The 14,150-nt window shown below is 50.4% G+C and overlaps 1 protein-coding gene across 4 annotated transcripts in view; it reads right to left on the bottom strand.

Annotated features, from left to right (window-relative positions):
• Nucleotides 1-14,150, bottom strand: part of PTPN11 (protein tyrosine phosphatase non-receptor type 11) — a 59,367-nt gene that overhangs the window by 25,809 nt on the left and 19,408 nt on the right. For all 4 annotated transcript variants that reach the window (XM_028528113.2, XM_036014536.1, XM_036014534.1 and 1 more), the window contains exons 3-6: nucleotides 13,837-14,031; nucleotides 11,314-11,506; nucleotides 9,977-10,093; nucleotides 8,958-9,071 (exon numbers count right to left, since the gene is read on the bottom strand). In XM_028528113.2, coding sequence (XP_028383914.1) covers nucleotides 8,958-9,071; nucleotides 9,977-10,093; nucleotides 11,314-11,506; nucleotides 13,837-14,031 — 619 coding nt within the window. The remainder of the gene's footprint in view (nucleotides 1-8,957; nucleotides 9,072-9,976; nucleotides 10,094-11,313; nucleotides 11,507-13,836; nucleotides 14,032-14,150) is intronic.

The following is a 14,150-nucleotide window of genomic DNA, read 5'->3' as shown; positions in this document are numbered from 1 at the left end:
TGTCAGGGATGTGGGCCCACCCCCACCTCCAGGGTGAGCTGGGGGTCCCTGAGAGCAACTTGCTTCTTTAGATGGCGTCGGTCACATCGAGCACTAAAAACCACTTTGCCCAGCACCTTTCAGGAGTGCACCTGTCACACTGGACCCCCCCCTACATTTTGCCAATCCGTCTCCTCCACAGAGCGGGGACCACCTTGCGGTGCCTGCAATCGGCAGAGCACCGGGCACGTGGTCGGCACTCAGAATGTGCTTGCTGAATAAGCAAATGAGGACCAGGGAGGGAGGGACGGGCGCGGGGGGGGGGGGGGGGGGGGGGGGGGGAGACGAACCACAGGTCGGCACCGGTTCTGGCCTCGGCACTCCGGCCCACACTTAGAATCCCAGCCTGGCACTGCTGACCCGGGCTTCAGCAGGAAGGAAGATCATTGTGGGGAAAATGCCAGAGCGTTTCCCAGTCTTCAGTCACCTGGGAAGCAGCTTCAAGGTGTCTGCCGCCTCGGCACACCACCCACCTGTTCCATCAGTTGTTTCCTTCCATTCACCCCCCCCCCCCTTTCTCCTCTTCACACAGCGTATTTCAAAAGGAAACCTCCCATTACTCACACACACGCGAGAACCACTGTCGCCTGCCGCACACAGAAGGAAGCCAGAGAAGGGAATATGCCGTTAGCAGATTCTGCCTCAGCGCTGCAGCACGCCCGGGGCTTTGTGACACGGGGGCCCTGGCAGGCGCTGGAGGCAGATGTCAAAGACGCGTTAGCACTGCACTGAACCCCCCCCCCCCCCAAGCCTCGTGGGGAGGTCGGGATGAGGGCTAAAGAGGAGCACCTTTCTCACTGGCTAATTCCGCCCTACCTACTGGAACGGGGCGCCACCGGAAATCATCTCACGTGCAAACACTTAGCCAGACCGAACTCAGAGTTTCGGGCCAGCCGAAGCTCCCCTCACCCCTCATTAAGGTCCCCATCGCCTCTTCCACGTGGATCTGGGATTTGAACAGCACATACTCGAGACGGGCCTGCAGGCCCTGAGTCTTCCAGGAAGGCACGGAGCCCCCGCGCCCCGGGCACGGTCGGGTGCGAGGTGCCTGGAGCCGCGGCTGTCTCAGGTTAATGACGACTGCCCGTGTGTCTCCCCCCCAGCTCCTCCCTGCGTGCCCAGGAGCCCTTTCTCATCTGCACCTGGGGCCCACGTCGCCTGCACACACTTCATTTCCCACAGTGAAAGGCTGCCGTCCATCTAGAGTGACGCTGGAAGTGAAAGGAACTCGGAAGTGGTGACTCTCCAGCCCTGCCGCGGCAGGCTCCCCAGCCGCACTCAGGGTGATCGGCAGCCGCCTGCACTGCGGGCTCCTCTCCAGCGCCAGGCTGGCGGCTGCAGGCGGCGGCCGGTGCCCAGCGCCCAGCAAGCCCTGCCCCAGGAGGCTGCCTGCCTGCCGCCGGTGTGCCTTCCACAGCCTCCTTCTCTCCGGCAGCCCCCGGGGCACCAAAAGCTGACCAAGGGCCTGTCAGGCTGAATGTCACTGTGCGTCCATCAATGATAAGGCTGGGACGGGAGCAAAGAGGACTATATAAAGCGGAGACACAGGCTCAAGACACCCCGTTTTTCCCTGCAGTACTGCTCAAGGGTTTGCATGGATGGGTGAACCCTCAGAAACTGCTCGAGGCTAGTGCTGGTCACCTGACTGCATGAGTCAAAGCAGATCTAGAGCGAAGGGACTGTATCAAACTATTAAACCTTAAAAGGCATCAAGAGAAAGTCGATCAAATCCCCTGATCTGTGTGGTACATTTGGGAGCTCCCAGCAACACAGCTGACTGTGGGTGGGACAGGTATTCACTGTGCAGAACCACCCCTGACACCCCACCCCCGGACCCCTGCCAGCCAGTAGTGACATCCTCAGTCGCTGTGACTACCGAAGAGAACCACTCCCCGACCCCCACCCCCAGGGCCCCAGGTTTTCAAAGCCCTGCCTGAAAGCTGCAAGGGCATTCACAGAGGACAGGGCGGGGGAGGGCCTGGAGCCAGAGGAAACCACAGTAACGCTCTAAGCGTTAAAGCTGGGCGTTGGGAAAAAGGAGGTTCATACCGTTTGCTCTACTTTGGGGGCGTCTGAGAATGTCAGTAGAAGGCTTTTATCCACAAACTAGTAATACATAAAAATGTAAAACCTCCTGCTCACACACACCCTCTGCCCCACCTCTCGCCCCATGCCATGGCCGTGGCGGTGGCCTCCTGAAGGAGAGAAGGGGAGCCGGGGAGGGCTGTCGAGCAGATGGCCTCTCTGGTCTGGGCACCTGAACAACCACTGAGACCGCGGTAGCCACCTGGGCGGGTGCCACCCAGCCCTCTGCCGGGCTGAACACACTTGTTTCCCTGTGGCATCTGTCTCTGTGCGGGGGGACGCCGCCACGCTCCCCGCGTCTCTCTACTGCGAACCCTGCAGTGGGGGCGGGCTCTCGAGCAGGCGCGGGGTGAAAGCCCCCCGCACGGCCTGTCACCGTTTCTCTGCGGTGACTGTGGGGCAGCTCGTCCTGCCCTGGCCCACGGCCCCGTCCAGGAAGGAAGGAGCGGCAGCTGGAAACTCTCATCACCAGGGAAGGTGCCAAGTGGTCAGAAGCAAAACGAATCCCCAGTTCAGTCCCTTCCTAGTGCCTGCTGTAAGCCAAGCCATCTCCTTCCTCCAGCAAGACGGAGTGTAAGTAGAAAAGCAAATTAAAAGGCATGGTCCCTGGAGGGGAGGGAACAGGCTGTGACACGGGAAATGGCAGCCAACGGTGCAGGACAAGTCTATTGTTAAATGTGGGATTAAGTGGTGTGAGTTTCTGGAAGAAGCAGGTGAAGGATTTGCTTGGGTGTGATTTAAGAAAGGAAGCCAGATCCTGGCTGGTGTAGCTCTGTGGCTTGGGCACTGGCCTGTGAACCAAAAGGTTTCTGGTTCAATTCCCAGCCAGGGCACGTGCCTGGGTTGCTTACCTGGCCTGTGGGGTGCATGAGAGGCAACCCATTGTTGTTTTTCTCCCTGCCTTTAAAAAAAAAAAAGAAAGAAAGACAGCCATCCTAGCAAGTTGGGGACCGTCAGCAGAGGCGGCTAAGAGGCCAGGGTCCGCGAGAGGACGAGGGGAGCTGTGTGCGGCGAGCGGAAAGAAGCTCGAGGTGGTAGGCTTGGAGTCAGAGGTGCCCAAGTTCAAACCCCAGCCAGGCACATCCCTGGGGACAACTTTCTCACTTCTGGGCTTCAGTTTCCTTGACTGCAAAGTGCAAATGCTGTACCTCTAGTGGGAAGCAGGGAGCCACTGAAGGTGGCTCCCGAAAACTGAAATCTTGCTGACATTCAGCACTGGGACCCTGAACCAGCCCCTCTGGGCAGGCGTGTGGAGGGCTCTCAAAAGCCTAAAGTGCACACTGGCCAAGCCCCCCCCCAGGGGCTCCACACGCAAGTGAACTACGGGGGTAAAGAGGAGCGTGTGGAAGCAAAGCCTGGAACATTCCTCCGCACTCCTGAGCATCAGAAAGCTGTTCTCCCTTGAAACATACACAGAAGGTCGGAACCCAGCGCAAGTCTCACTGGCGAAAGCAGCTCAGACTCACAACAGCACAAATACCTATTTTGTGCCTCTGCACGCCGGGCCCTCTGCGGAACACAGGAGCCACAGTGAACAGAACAGAGTCACTTGTCTTTGGGGCGCGTGACTGCTCTGGGTTATTTTCCTGGATGACAGACACGCAGCAGACATCAAACTGCAGGATCCAACTGTGCCTGTCTCTTTATTTGTCCACCATCAGTTCCACTGGAGCAAAACCTCTCTTTATTCCAAGAGGCCACGTAGTGTTATCTGCCTCTATGGATGCACAGTGTAAGAGCAAACATTAAAACAATAACCACACAGATTATTCATGAGAATCCCTTGAGACTTTGGTACAAAGACTGAAAGATGCTAGTTACTATACTGAAAGGGACCAAGAAGGTAAGGTCTGTAAGGCAAGAAACAGAGAAGTCTGCTGAAGGAAAAGAAGGAAGAATTGAGTGTGTGGAGAGCAGAGATACCGGGAACAGGGAGGGAGGCGAGACGGAGGAGGAGGAGGAGGGTAAAGAGGAGGAGTGGGGGCCAGAGACTGTCGGTGGCGAGATTTCCATCCTCAGCTCGAGGCCACAGTCAGACTCGGTGTCCAGACTCAGCCCTGCTGCCCCCTGTCAGCTCCGTCTCGGGGGACTCCAAGGGGGACGGAAAGGCCCGGGGAGGGGCAACTACCTGTCACGCAGCCATGCAACGTGTGCCGCGCCCTGCGCGCAAGGGCCAGATTCAGGTCTCAGGTAACCTGCACATCGCAGGGACAGAATTACAGGACCATAGTGCGCCTTGTCACTTACTTAGTGTCAGTCGCACGTTAGCAGAACATCCCTCCAACAAATCTAGAGATGTCACCCGCCTCTATACATACGTGAGCGGAGACGCGGGAGACACAAGATGCTTACAGATCAGAAACAGGCCATCTCTAGGGAACAATCGAAGACTCGGGTTCACAAAACGAATCCCAGAAGAAAAGCATCTACTGGAATCAATTCCAGGAGCGAAGGAGCAAAGAAGCAGAGCTTCACAAGAGACTTTGCATTTCAAGACGCATCTAAAGGGAAAGCAACGTACAGGCGTCTTCTGGGGAAACGCACCTGAAGGACGGACACATGCAGCGCCCCAGACGAGCGGGGGCTGGGCAGACAGACAGACACCGACGACACGGAGCCGTCAGACATGCATTTCCAACGGCACCGCAGTCTGGAGCCCTGGTCCACTGTACAGTCCATCAGAACACTCGGTAGGAAGGCCCTGATCCCAAAATCGTCACCGTCCAGGAAACAACTAAGGACGATCACTACAGTAACCGTGCCTGGCCGTGGCGGATCACACAGTTTCGGAAGATTTAGGTTATAACGAGTCTCGGCCTCCACATACCTACTTTTTTTCCACAATGGTTTGTTCTGTCCTCAGATTTATTCCCCTGGCGCCAACCTTAAAGGGCAATTTTTTTTTTAATGGACTGGATTTGAGAAGCAGGAACGCAAGAAATCGAGAGAGTAAGCCATCAGCTATTTAGATCTAGCTTCAGTTTACATGAGAAGTTAATGTCCCGATTTAGTGCATAACGATGGACCACCTCGGCCGGTCTCTGCGGAGAACTTGCAGAGTACAGACACTGTCTTGTTTTTACTCACTCCCCCCTCCCCAAGCTCCCTGTGCTGTTGATAGTGCATACAGATGGACCTGGCTTTGAGATGTTACAGAGGGAAACATCGGGTCAGTGTTTCCAATCAACCTTCTCTCCCGTGGCCAGAAAAGTCAGGTTAGGAGTTCCTTCCAAGTTCATATCCTGACCCCACCAAGGAAGCATGCCACACACCCGACTGCCACAAACACCCCCACTGCCACAAACACCCCCACTGCCACAAACACCCCCACTGCCACAAACACCCCCACTGCCACAAATCCTCCACTTCCACAAACAGCCCGACTGCCACAAACACTCCCAACTGCCACAAACACTCCCAACTGCCACAAACACCCCCACTGCCACAAACAGCCCCGCTGCCACAAACACCCCCACTGCCACAAATCCTCCACTTCCACAAACAGCCCGACTGCCACAAACAGCCCAACTGCCACAAACACCCCCACTGCCACAAATCCCCCACTGCCACAAACACCCCGACTGCCAAAGCTTGGGGAGGTTTGATTTTGGGTGCCTGAGCACCATTCAAGTGAGGCTGGCGTTCAAAAAGCCACCACTGTACCACAGACCCACCTCACTGTGGTCATTTTTTAAAAGTTCATACTCACTTTATGGGAAAAGCAGGGTTTGTACACGTGATCTCCTCAGTGGAGGTATAACATTGAAAGGGGTTTAGATTACAAAATAGCTCACTATTTCTTTCTTTATGTTTGTTTGTTTTTAACTCGCTATTTCTTATACTTACCAAAAAGGTTTGACATTTTTCAATTTTTATTAAAATTTGTATTTTACATACTTTAAATATGCTAACCAAGATCACATACGATATAAAAATAAAAATGAAAAACGAGTAACAACCCCTTTTCAGCATAAAACATTAAAGAATGTTCGTATGAACAACGGCCAGCAAAAATGCGAAAGATGCACACACACGCTACTCGTTGCGTCCTCTTTGTAATTCGTCTGGAAACTCCGAATGCCCACCAACAGGCTGAATAGTTTATATTACATCCACAAAATGGAACACTCGGCACTAAAAATGAAAACAGACCACCGCTAGATACCACTGTGGAGTGACCTCCAGGATAAAGAAGGAAGCGAAGCTGGAAAAAGTGCGTAACCGGAGACAGAAACACGTGCTGAAGTCCACCACAGAGACACACTCAGCAAAGTCCACACCGTAAGTGAATCCCAGGACAAAGAACGTGCTTTCTCCAACAACAAAAAAAGAGAGAGAGGGTGCTGTCTGAAGGGCTGGGTCCCTTCGAAACTGTGGTTGAAACCCTAATCCTCAATGCGATGGGATAAGGAAATGCAGCCTCCGGAGGCCATTAGCTCTCCAGGGTAAAGCCCCCCGCCCCTCCCACAGCGAGAGAGAGGACTGAGGGGAAGTCTGGAACCGGGAAGAGAGCCTCGGCCAACCCCGCAGGCCAGGGTCTCAGACTTCCAGCCTCCGGGGCTGTGGGGAAGGAGCTCCGGTTGTTCAGAAGCCACCCGGGCTGCGGCATTTTGTTCCAGCAGCCTGAGTGAACTAAGACAGGGAGGGAGAGAAGAGGCAGAGAGAGGGAGGGGAGAGAAGGGAAGTCGAAATATTAAAAGACTTGAGATTTTTTTAGAGAGAGATACGTGTATAGCTTATCTGAATGTTGATACAGCAGCGTTTTTTACATTATAAGACAACTGCCATAATCTGAACAATGACTGGATATTCAAGGAATTCTTTTATCTTTTTTTTGAAGTGGTAGTAGTATTTTAGTTAATTTTTCAAGGATTCCATAAATGCTGATATATTTTTAAACAAAGTAAGATGATATCTGGGTAACTGATGAAGCTGATACATGGGGGTTCTTTATACAAATCTATTTTATGTACGTTCGAAAATGTTTTCATAAATGAGTTGGGGAAAAAGCTCATCCCACCTCCAACAAATTGCAAGTGTATATATGTGAGAGAAAGAGAGAGAGAGAGAATCAAGAACATGTAAATGATGACAGACAGGTGTTCCTATTAAGGAATTGTTGTTAACAGTTTCAGTGTGATGATATTCTGGGTATAATATTTGAAACGAAGGTTAAAGGTGAAATGACGCCTGGGGTTTGCGATAAATCAGGGCTGGGGGAGCGAGAGGGCGGGGCTAAAAAAGGCTGGCCGTCCAGCAACACTTGCCGGTGCCCGGTGACAGGTGTATTGCTGTGATTACACTGTTCTCTCTCCTTTCACATATATTTGAAATTTTACAAAATAAACACTTTTGGAAAATGGGTTTTTTTTATTTCAGACTTTGATGTAAGGTTCCTAAAATTTCTGTACTTACCCATCTTACCTCATGAGGCTTTATAAACACTAAATGAAATAAAGTAAATGTAATTAGAAGGACTGCTGAAATGCTGTGTTTTATGACTGAGGCCGGCAGAACAGAAGGAAGAAAACAGTGAGCTGGACACTTTAAAGTTCTGACTAAGTTTATCCCCACTTTTTCAGTGATGCTTTCTGTCACAGTCTTCCCTCTCCCAACTGGAAGCCCCTCAGAGACAGGCACCCAGTCCCCCTTGTTTGCCATGGTGTCCCCAGGGACTAGCCCAATGCCTGTACGAAAAATAAACCCAAGCCCTGGCTGGTGTGGCTCAGTGGATTGAGCGCTGGACTGTGAAGCAAAGGATCACTGGTTCAATTCCCAGTCAGGGCACAGGCCTGGGTTGCAGGCCAGGTCCCCAGTAGGGGGCGTGTGAGAGGCAACCACACATTGATGTTTCTCTCCCTCTCTTTCTCTCTCCTTTCCCCTTTCTCTAAAAGTAAATAAATAAAATCTTTTTAAAAAGAAAAAAGAAACCCGAATTCAAGTCTCTGCTCAGCAATGCTGAGCAAGGACTGTGAGTGTTCTGTTCTGTACCCACCCTCGCTGCCACGATTCAATCAGTATTTGTGGAAAGACAGTTGCCTTAACCTCCCCAAGCCTCAGGCCCCTTGCCTGTAACACAGAAACGATATCTTGGCAAGTTGATCTGACACACTGCGGCCAAAATGGCTTTCTTTGGCTATTCATTCATTCGTCCCATAAATATTTGTAAATTCTAAAGTCCTACAAAAGTATGGAATAAGGGGCTACTTTATGGAGTTTCTGCTGTGTGCCAGGCACTGTGACACATGCTAGGGACAACTGCAAAGGTAAATATGGCACCATCTTGTTTCTGCAGAAGTTTTCTGCCACGTGGATGGAAAGAGAGAGGACGAAGTAACAACGTGAACTGGTAAGTGACGGCTGACACGCACGTCCCCACTGCGCAGCGTTCTCCGGCCCGAGGGGGATTCCGGACAGAAATCAGTTCACTTAACTTCCCAACGCTATAAAGGTCCACGCCCAAATGAAAGCCAACAATTCGAGGTATTTCTTTCACTTACTGCAATAAGGCTACAGATTCTTCCCGAAGACCCCACCCAATGCTACAAGCCTTCTGAAAGAAGCAGATAGATCCTTTTGTCCGTCTGAGTTTCTGCTGGCAAACTGGCCCATGGACCTCACAGGAACCACAGACTCCCTCCCCCCCAGAGCACGACGCCCTTCCATTTCAAAGAAGTCCCCTCGGCTGCTTGTCTCGTGTCAATCCACGGCCGAATTAGGACTCGGGTTCAAGTCTTTCAGATCTAATAGCAAATACCAGACCAACTTCTCATGTACTGAAAATAAGACTTAATACCTCATGTTAGAAAAAAGTTTTTTTTTAAATAACTTACCTCAAATTCTTCCCAAAAGCCTTGTTTGACTTTGTCTGTGGTCTCAGCCAGTTTGCTCAGCTCCCGGACGCGGCTCTCGATTTCGGCAGCGTTGATGCGAGTCGTGTTGAGGGGCTAATCCAGTTCAGCCATCGGAGTGAGATAAAGAAAGCATTACACAAAAAGTGTTAATGCAAAAAAAAAAAGTCTAGTTTGGTGCTCACGAAGGCAAGGACAGGAAGTTCACAGCACACAAATAATTCTCACTAAACATTTTCAAATGCAGTTTCACTTTCTTTTCTGTTCTGCCAGAAAATAAATCTTTCTCCAATCCCCACACACACTTTACTCTGCTGGTAGGAATTCGATCCGTTTTTCTTTTCTTTTTTTCTCTACAAATAGACTACAATATTAGGGGGATAATGTGATTCGCCACTAAGTGACAGGAGTGAACTTGGAAATGGCAAGAACTCCAAAGTGAGTAAGTGTGAGCACCCAAGGCGCACCGACAAGGAACACGTGATGCAAACTTGCTTTGCAAACCTGGAAGGCCTTCAGGGAAACGGATGGAGATAGTGGTGGAGGTGACATGGTATCTGGAACTCGCTCCCTCCCATCACAGGAGGAGGGCAGCGAGTGGAGTAATGACTGAAGTCAGGTTTGATGTGGTGATCAAAACCGAAGCCGGCGCCCTGGCTGGTGTGGCTCAGTGGATTGAGTGCCGGCCTGCGAACCAAAGGGTTGCCGGTTCGATCCCTGGTTAGGGCACATGCCTGGGTTATGGGCCAGGACCACAGTGGGGGGCACGTGAGGTGCAACCACACACTAGTATTTCTCTCTCTCTCTTTCTCCCTCCCCTCCCCTCTCTGTAAAAATAAATAAATACAATCTCTAAAAAAATTGTTTAAGAAAACACTGAAGCTGGGCAGTGGGCACGTGAGGTTTGTAATACTATTCTGCTCCTGTGTGTCTGGAATGTCCTATATCAGGATTTTTTCAACTTTATATGGAGACGGGCCTTAGATTTCCAACGCGCTCACCTGCTTGAGCTGCAGAACCGTGCCCAGCGTTTCCACCATGGGGTTCTTCTTGTAATGCTCCACCAGATCTGTCAGAGAGTCGAACCGTTCTCCTCCTCCAACATCGTACTTCAGTTCCTTTCAACAACAAAAAAAATGACATTTGTTACCTCGATGTTAAATGGCTGTTTTCCCAACTGAAGCACGGAGGCAATGGCCCGCCCCCCAGCCCCGGTGACGGAAGGGTCAGACAGCTGCGGCAGCGCCCAGGACAGGACGCCACGGGGATCATGGAGATGCAGTGGCTCGCCCACGAGGTCATCGTGAGGTGTGAGGAGCAATGAATAAATGTCCAGCACCCACTAGGACACAAGAAAGTCTCTCCTTCATAAGTTATCTAAATAGTTTTAAAAATGGAAACCAGCATTCTTGACTCTCTGCTTACACTCAGGCTAAGCAACAATACACGAGGCTAAAGGACAGAAGGCACCTAACTACTTCTCCCTGAAACACAACCAAGTCCGAGGCTGCTGAGGCAGTGCTGAAGCCCAATGGGCACGGCTTTACTTTCGTCTCCCGATGGAAGTAATAAATAGAGACCAGGAAATTTTTCTAACAAGACCAGAATAGGCTATTTAAGGGAAACAACAGGAGAAGAGTTAAACTCGGGAAATACAAAACCCTAGAAATAACATATATGGAGACCTTTAGATACAATCTTTTGTTTAAAAATAAAACTTTTGGCCCTGGCTAGTGTGGCTCAGTGGATTGAGCACCAGACTGCAAAGCAAAGGGTCACTGATTTGATCCCTGGCCAGGGCACGTGCCTGGATTGCAGGCCAGGTCCCCAGTAGGGGGCGCTCGAGAGGCAATCACACATTTATGTTCTTCTCCCTTCTCTGCCTAAAAATAAATAAAATCTTTTTTTAAAATAAGACACTGGCAAAAATTGGTATCAACTTGTTCAGAACTCTGAAAATTAAACAAGATATTGCAACCACTCAAGGAGCATTTATTCGAAAAAAATGACTGAATTTTGGTAAGGAGAGCAAAGTGGCATTTTTCTTTCTTTTTTTTTTTAATTTTTAAAGGTTTTATTTATTTATTTTTAGAGAGGGAAGGGAGGGAGAAAGAGGAGAGAAACATCAATGTGTGGTTGCTGGGGGCCACGGCCTGCAACCCAGGCATGTGCCCTGACTGGGAATCAAACCTGCGATGCTTTGGTTCACAGCCCATGCTCAATCCACTGAGCTACACCAGACAGGGCTGGCATTTTTCTTTATTGATGAGAAAGAGAGAGAGAGAGAGAGAAACGGCACTTGATCTTTTGCCAGAGCCAAGTTCAAACGCAGCCTTACCTGACAGCGGATCATGACGTGGGTCACCTTGGACTTGCCATCAGTGCTCTCCCCCTTGTCGTCCCCAGTCCGGACGGAAAGGACAAAATCTCCAGGGTGGCTCTGGCTCTCTCGGACAAGAAAGCTGCCATGCTTTCCTTTCTCGGTTAGCAGCTTCTCCGCTTCTTTCCCAGAGAGGTGGCCGTGAAACCATCTACATTTTTAAATATGAAAATAAATTGGGCTCTGCCGTGGGGATCTCAACACTCGTCACAAAACTACCCTATCCAGTCAGCTCTCCTAAACCCAATTAAAAAACAAATACGTTCTGTCAGGATGGGCAGGGTAGGACAAGTGGGAATCTAGTTATAATTAGCATTTTGGACTACAAATATGGCCACCATTTGGACTACAAGTAATATGGCAACTGAACTCTGACCCAGAAGAGGTGACTGACATCAGACCAGGAGCCACCAATGCTAAGTTGCTTCTTTGTTCACCAAGACCCAATCCTTGGCTCCCGCGCAGGAAGTCCAGCCATATAAAACTCCCAGCCTTTCCCTTCTCCCGCGCGGTCTTTTCTTAGCCCCTTCTCCGGGCGGGAAAACGTTGCCCGGGAGCACAAACTTCCACAATAAAGCTCATCTGCCTATTTCCATGGCTAATTGGCTGTTTATTTCCTCGGTGGGGTCTAAGAAAACCTTACATGTTCCTCAAGAGATTGGGGGAGAGCGTGGTAAGCCAGAACTTGCAGCCCGGGCAGGCAGGAAGAATGACAAAGATGTCAAGAATGACCATGAAACTTCTTAAATGATCCCCTAGTCATTTGGAGACCGATGTCCTCCATCTTTCCTATTTCCTTTTACATTTCCCACCTTTTGAAAATATAATGTTAGCTCTCCATGCCCAACATTAAAAGGACCAACTATTAATCACAGCCATTTAAAGGAATTATAATAGGAAGTCACAAAGAAGGAGAATGAGTCGGAAGTTTGCTCTGGTATGTGAACAGTATGCAGAAAAAGGTCTTCACTATAAATTAATTCAAACATTTTAAATTTTTCCGTATTTCCAACAGCCTCCAAGTCTATCAACATCTTTGGCCTGTATGCTGGGTTATCGTTTCAAACTTTAATGCATGTACGACTTAGGGCAGGGGTGAGGGATTTTGCTAAAAATGTGAACTCCCATTGCTCACAAGCAAAGACACCAATACACTACTGAACGGGGCCCAGCAATCTGCATTTGTGACCAGAATGCCAGAGTCCCAACAAAGGTCATCTGAGGACAGACTCTGCAATACTTTAGAAAAATCTTAACATAGTCGTGTTAATAAAGTGGCTTTTTCCCTCACGATCTTGGTGAGAAAACAAGTATTATCGTGGCAGATGGTGCTGATGGCTCATCACTAAGGGAATACACTTTGGGTTGTTTTTCATCTGCCCTCAACTAAACAGAGCATAATTTAGAAATAAACAGCAGAGGGTTGGCGGACGGCCTTTCACTTGAAGCCACAGGGGTCGCTGAAGGAAGGAATCATCAGCACATAATAGCGCAGACATGGAGCTGAAGAAAGCTACCTGAAGACACAAAATACACAAACCTGATTAAGAGACCCTGCATTTGTGCTGAGTCAGAGGCGACTGGGAACGCAGAAAGCCAATATAATCAATACAAATTAAGTCAGGCCCCGGCTTACATCGGCTACAATGGCGCCAGGTGGGGGGTGGGGGGTGGGGGGTGGGGGTGGGGGGCGCTGCAAGAATGCAACTCCTGCTAAGGAAGGTCACCCCCACACACTTCTGGGTGTAACAGAAAGCTGCTGAAAAATTGGACCCCCGGCTTTTCCACTTCTGAGCTTAAACTGACATCTGTTGGCGGCACTGCTGAACAACTGGGCCGGGAGCTACCGCCAGGGACTGCTGCGACTTCCGTGTCGCCATTTTGGTTCTGTGCCACGTGCAGCTCTCCGGCGTGACCAGCTGGGGTTCACCGATCTTAAAATGACCGTGCGTCCTAAGAACACGCGGCAACAGTCTGAGGCTCCTAGAATGAGTGTAAGTGACACTGAGTGGAGCTTCTGCAAGAAAAGGGCACTCTGAGGACAGTCTGATCCCATTATTGCCACTCGAGTAAAACTTCGAAGATGGCAGCTTGGGGTGGAAAAGGCGAAGGGATTCAGGTGTACAAACGGGCGGTTACGAATCAGCCCCAGGGATGCAGAGTGCAGCGCAGGGAACACAGCTGACAATACTGCAATAACAGTGTGCGGTGCCGGGTGCGTGAAGACTCACCGAGGGGATCGCTCACTTTGTGAGTCACATAAACCTCTAGCCACTACGCTGCACACCTGGAACTAATATAATACTGAATGCCAACTGTACTGTAAAATTTTAAATTTTAAATTTTTTTAAAATTTCTTGAAAACAGATTGCGGCCTGAGAAACACGTACAAGCCAACCCCCCCCCCGCAAAACACACTCGTGTCTCTCCCGTGGCACAGGAGAGACCCAGAGACTCTGCAGTTACTAAGGGGTCACTGACCTTTCAGAGGTAGGGTCTGCACAGTTCAGAGGGTATTTGAGCTCAATAACGTCTCCGTTCTTCTCCTTGAGCTGCCCGTGGTGCTCCATGTAGTACTGAACCAGTTCAGCCAGAGTGGCGAACTTCTCTCCTCCGTACAGGTCGTAGTAGTCCCCAGTGTTCTGGATCTTGATGTGGGTGACGGCCCCATTCCTTCTAAAATAGCCCATCAGAAAGGGGAGGGGACAAAGAGAGCGTTACACCAGTAAGAACGGGACTTCGAGTTCCTTATCAGACTCCACCCCAAGGCCTGCAGGAGTCTGTGCTTCCCCGTC

Source organism: Phyllostomus discolor, chromosome 13 (genome assembly GCF_004126475.2).
Source record: "Phyllostomus discolor isolate MPI-MPIP mPhyDis1 chromosome 13, mPhyDis1.pri.v3, whole genome shotgun sequence".
Lineage (NCBI taxonomy): Eukaryota > Metazoa > Chordata > Mammalia > Chiroptera > Phyllostomidae > Phyllostomus > Phyllostomus discolor.
The sequence above is the reverse complement of the archived record's forward strand: the minus strand, read 5'-3'. Positions and strand labels throughout refer to the sequence as shown.